This window comes from Enhydra lutris, unplaced genomic scaffold (assembly GCF_002288905.1).
Source record: "Enhydra lutris kenyoni isolate GAN:26980312 unplaced genomic scaffold, ASM228890v2 scaffoldscaffold9, whole genome shotgun sequence".
In the NCBI taxonomy this organism is placed as follows: domain Eukaryota; kingdom Metazoa; phylum Chordata; class Mammalia; order Carnivora; family Mustelidae; genus Enhydra; species Enhydra lutris.
This window is the reverse complement of record NW_019154093.1, coordinates 43,192,514-43,198,513: the sequence shown is the minus strand read 5'-3', so window position 1 is coordinate 43,198,513 and position 6,000 is coordinate 43,192,514. Positions and strand designations below refer to the sequence as shown.

The following is a 6,000-nucleotide window of genomic DNA, read 5'->3' as shown; positions in this document are numbered from 1 at the left end:
AAAATATTAGATTTTATAAAATACAAATACATTAACAAAAAATAGGGCCCTAACCAGTCTGTGAATATATTTTTTTGGCCAAATTAGTAGGAATTCTGCAGCTTATTAAATGTATGCCCTGAGTTCCAGATACTTAATTGTCCAAGAAAAGAATAACTTCCCCATTTTGGGCCTTTGTGCTAAGATTATGTAAATAAGTCATTTAATGAGATGGAATTGTAGAAATAAGGTATTTGAGAAAACAATAGCCCTGCTCTTTACAGTTATTGACCAACCGATTGTCTTCCCTTTTTTTTTTTTTGGTCCATTTATGAAACAAGAATGACCTTCTGGTAAGCTCTGAAATGATGGTGTAAGCCACATGCCTATGGAAAAACAGTTCTATAAAATGCTTCCTGAGGCAAATGAATCAATATTACCTTTTTGCTGTTTTGGTTACTCACCTAATAAAGATGGCCAAAACTGAAACTTGGAAAAGAGGTTGGTGAGTAGAAAATGGAATGCCTTATATTTGGAAAACTGAAAGGGTGAGTGATGGCAACTCCCCCTTCCAAAAACATTCTCTGCATTACAAAATATCTATTTGTTTATTTTCACCTTTTAGAACTATACTCAATGTCAAAAAAAAAAAAAAACCACTTTAAAACTTCCAATATCATTTTAACAAACTCCATAAGTATCCAGTTTTGGAATTTGGGGGTACTAATTAAGCAATTATTGAGCCATAGGGTCTTATTGCTTCAAAAGAGAGTGTAAAATAACTCACATAAGTTTCCAGACTGGAAAAAAGAAAAAGGTGGTTTTTTCTTTTCCAAAAACTAAGGCATTTACAATAACATTTTAAACCATAACTTGGTATAAATACACTTAAGACTTAATAACATGAATTTTCATAAATGAGAAAAACTATAATGTTATACTGACATTTTTCTAACATAAAAAAGTCCTTTAAATGGTTTTCATATTTTAAGTTTTAACAAATTTTTTATATACAATAGATAGATGATAATTCTGAGGTTAGCATAATGTAATGTAATTTTCCATTAAGATATAAAATTAAGCAAATATTTTCTTTTGCTCTTAGGAAAAATGAATCCTAGTTTCCCTATATGAACATATACTATTTGATATGTACATGATATAAATTATTACTATTCTTCAGTCTTTCCTGAAACTTGTTCAGCCCTGGAAAAATCTGTTTCATACTTCTTTTTGAGATTACTTAAATACATTCGTAAACTGTCTGGATCCAACTGAGAGTTTCGAGCAGTTTGAACAAGCCTAGTAGCTAGATGGTACACTGCTCTCTGTCTTTCCATCTCAGGGGTACTCCTTTGGTTTTGCTGTTATTGAAAAAATATAGATAAAAATTAAAATATGATTAGTATGACTTTGTTTTTAAATTTTGGCAATTTTCTCTTTCCTTTCATAGAAATATAGAACTCAAAGGTAACTAATTTCTTTGGATACGTCAATTCCATTCAACTAGCAAAGAACATACCAGAAAAAATAAAGAAATATTGTTTTGAAAGAATAAAATTTTTCATGAGTATTTACTTTATCATGGATTCCTATATTCTTGAAAATCACTTTTCAATGAAAAAAGATCTGCTAAATAGGTCAAATTTCTCACTCAACATAATTGCTCATTGCTATTCAGTATTCATTTTAAATGTCACCCAAGAGTACTACTCTGCTATCTCCTACTTTAATTCCCCAATAGATAAAACTGGTAGACAGAATGGGTCAACAGTAAGTTGCTTGTCCCTCTGAGAGATTTAATGTATAGAAACTGCTAGAATCTAAGAAAATATATTGCCTGAGGAGTAGATTACATTTTGAAAATAAGTGCTATAAATATCTACTTGAAATTATGCCAATTCTTAACAATCTATAGTTATGATGCCCAAGAAATAATGTTTAAAAGGGGAATTTTCTAATATTTTAGAAGGCTTTTAGATAGTCTTTGAATTACTATTCAAAGTGATAGGAGTACAGCTGGAAAAATCTTCATTCACCTTGTTTCCTGAGCTAGATAGAAGAATTACCATTTTCAGTCTAAACTGTTAATGTAAAGTTAGTGAGTTTCCTTTTACTAAGGGAAATAAAATCCCTCCAACTCTTTCTCAATAGAAAGCAATTCAAGATATTTTTCTTCTCTCACTATAAGTAAAATGAATCCAACTCCATGAAGTAAAATAAGATTATCATATATTCACCCATCTATCTGATACATTGAATGATCAACTATCAGTTTATTATCTAAATAATACACATTTACTGAATATCTATTATCATCTATATTCCAGGCCCCCAGCCTTGTGTTTATGTCTACTGGGGATACAAAAATGTCTATATGACATGCCACTAGAACTCAAGAGGCTCAAAGAAAGAGACATATTATTATAGTGAAAGAGACATATTCATAAGCAGCTGATTTAGGTAATTATGATAAGTCTCAGGAGAGAGATTCAAAGTTTAGAGGAAGAAGAACTCATTCCCAGCTCAGGTCAAGAAAAGCTTAAGTAGGATGGAATATTTGGAATGACTCTCGATGGACAGAAGAACAGAGAAGTAAGGGCATTCTGGATGGAGGAAACAGCAAGAGCAGACACATTAGAAATCCTGGTACACAGGTCAAAATGATGAAATGACAAATAATTCAATGTGTCAGAAATGTAGGTTTAAGTTAAATTGAGAAATGTTATCTAAGGTTGGAGTAGTAAACAAAAGGGAGATCATAAAGCAGTAGTTAACAAACTTTAGTGTGTTTAAGAATCATCTGAAGACTGGTTAAAAATGTAAATTCCTAAGCCACAGGAAATCCTCAAAAATTTAGAATGGTCCCTGGCTAAGGAGTTTCACTTTAATTTCGTAAGAAACAACCAAAAGTTTCTGAACAGGAAAACATGATAAAAGTCATGCTTAGAATCTGGTATATGTATATATGATGGATTGAAAAGAGAATCTACTGCATAGTGTTAATGAGAGGTGATTAAGAAGGACTCAAAGATGATTATAATGGGTCGCTGAGAAATTTAGGAGCAAAAAAATGAGATTTTTTTCATATTATAAATTTAATTTTGGTCCTATTAAAGAATGAAAACATAAACTGAGATTTCAAGAAGAAATACAAAGAAAAATATATGGATTCAAAGTAAAAAAGAAGTGAAAATGAAAGCTGAGAAATGGATGAGCTCGCCAAGAATATAGTTTCAAACACAGAAGGAAGGGCAAAATCTTAGGGAAATTTCCATTTAATAAGTGGAATGATAAAAAGCACTGGTAAAATACACAAAAAGAAATTCAAAATGGATGAAAGACCTAAATGTGAGACAGGAAACTATCAAAATCCTAGAGAAGAACATAGGCAGCAGTTTCTTTGACCTCGGCTGCAGCAACTTCTTGCTAGATATGTTTTCAAAGGCAAGGAAAACAAAGGCAAAAATGAGCTATTGGGACTTCATTAAGATAAAAAGCTTCTGCACAGCAAAGGAAACAATCAACAAAACTAAAAGGCAGCCTACAGAATGGGAGAAGATAGCTGCTAATATATCTGATAATGCGTTAGTATCCAAAATCTATAAAGAACTTATTAAACTCAACACATAAAAAACAAGTAATACAGTTAAGAAATGGGCAGAAGACATGAGATAGACATTTCTCCAAAGATGACATCCAGATGGCTAACAGACACATAAAAAGACTCGTTATTAGGGAAATACAAATCAAAACCACGAGATACCACCTCACACTTGTCAGAATGGCTAAAATTAACCACACAGGAAACAACAGATGTTAGTGAGGATGAAGAGAAAGGGGAACCCTCTTGCACTGTTGGTGGGAATGCAAACTGGTGCAGTCACTCCAGAAAATGGTATGGAGATTCCTCAAAAAGTTAAAATAGAACTACCTGATGACCCAGGAATTACACTAGTAGGTATTTACCCAAAGGATACAAAAATACAGACTTAAGGGCTATGTGCATTATCAACAATAGCCAACTATAGAAAGAGCCCAGATGTCTATCGACAGATGAACAGATAAAGATGAGGTGGTATATATATACAATGGAATATTACTCAGCCAAAAATGAAATCTTGCCATTTGCAAGACAGATGGATGGATGGAGCTAGAGTATATTATGCTAAAGCAAAATAAATCAGTCAGAGAAAGACAAATACAATATGATTTGTGGAATTTAAGAAAGAAAGCAGATGAATATATAGGAGGGAGGGGAAAAAAAGAGAGAAGGAAACAAACCATAAGGGACTATTCACAATAGAGTAAAAACTGACAGTTGATAGAAGGACGTACGGCGGGTGGGCTAGATAGGTGATGGGTGTTAGGAGGGTGTTTGTTGTGATGAGTACTGGATATTGTAAATAAGTGGTCAATCACTGAATTCTACTCCTGAAACCAATATTGCGCTGTATAATTAACTAGAATTTAAATAAAAATTGAACAAAAAAAAAAGCACTGGTGAAAAAAGAAAAAAAGGGGTAATCGGAGGTAGGAAAATGAAGACATCCAGGAGAGGACCATTTCACAGTAGCCAAGACAGAAAAGAATTATGAAAAGGGAAAGAAGGGTAGTATCAAACACCACAGAGAGACCAGGGAAGATGAGAAGTGGAAAAAAAAAAAAAAAAAAAAAAAAAAAAGGCCATAAGAGTTAATCATTAGTTGGTATTTCACAAAGAAAGTTTCAGTGGCATGATGACAAGATCTAGTTTGCAAGTAGAAAATGGAAGAAGTAAATTGTTATTATAATCTCTTAAGAAGTTGGCAGTAAAAAAAAAAAAAAAAAAGAGAGAGAGAGAGAGAAATATATTTTGAGAAGTAAGGTAATAAAGAAGGATTTCTTAGGAAAAACCTAAGCATATTCATAGGAAAAGGAAAAGCCAGTGAACAAACACTAAGGATGCAAAGAGAAGAAGGGGAACAAAGGATACCTGGCTGGCTCAGTTGGTAGAACATATGGCTCTTGATCTCAGGATTGTAAACTCAAGCCCCATGTTTGGTATAGAAATTACTTTTAAAAAATCTTTTTAAAAAGTGGGGCACCTCACTGGCTCACATGACTATTGCTCTCAGGATTGTGAGTTCGAGCCCCATGTTGGGTATAGAAATTATTTAAAATAAAATCTTTAGGGACGCCTGGGTGGCTCAGTTGGTTAAGCAGCTGCCTTCGGCTCAGGTCATGATCCCAGCGTTCTGGGATCGAGTCCCGCATCGGGCTCCTTGCTCGGCAGGGAGCCTGCTTCTCCCTCTGCCTCTGCCTGCCACTCTGTCTGCCTGTGCTTGCTCTCTCTCTCTCTGACAAATAAATAAACAAAATCTTTAAAAAAAAAAAATAATAAAATAAAATAAAATAAAATCTTTAAAGAGAGAGAAGAAAGGAATCTGATGAAGTTACATCTTATTGGATATGGAAAGAAGGTGGAAAAGTTAGCCTTGAATAAATTGAAAGATAATCTTTTTCTCTGAGATAGAAAAGAAGAGAACACGGTGAAAAACAGATATTCCAAAATAGAGTTTTCAAGAAGTTCAAGGATTCATCAAGATAACTTCAAGTCTCTCAAAAAATATAGGAAGTGAATTTTCTGTAGAGTGAGGACATTGAGGGTAAAGTTTGGGAAGAGTAGAAAGTTTTGAGAGTTAAAAAAAACTATACAGAACAATAAAAGGGGAAAAACTATCCAATAAAATATTTGACTAAAGGTAGAATATATCAATTTGCTGTAGATAAGATTAGTTTGTCTAGAATATATTTTAAGAATCATTATCAGGAAAGCCAAAGCCTAGAAGGCAACTCAAGAAGGCTTGATATAATTGGAATCTTACAAGATGAAGACTAAGGAACTAGGTAATGAGAGATTCTTCAGAAGCCAACACTGCCAAAATTGTTGAAGAGATTCAAATGGAGGATTAGGTAAGTAAAGTCATGAAGATAGTCTAGAAACTCAAGAGACTAAAGGGATACAATAAAAATTAAAAG

General features: G+C 33.1%; 1 protein-coding gene across 1 annotated transcript in view; it reads right to left on the bottom strand.

Moving 5' to 3' along the window:
* Window positions 1-1,151: 1,151 nt before the first annotated feature.
* The window catches only part of LOC111143448 (mutS homolog 4), a 110,612-nt gene continuing 105,763 nt past the window's right edge, over window positions 1,152-6,000 (bottom strand). Inside the window, exon 20 of the mRNA XM_022497204.1 lies at window positions 1,152-1,343. Coding sequence (XP_022352912.1) covers window positions 1,152-1,343 — 192 coding nt within the window. The remainder of the gene's footprint in view (window positions 1,344-6,000) is intronic.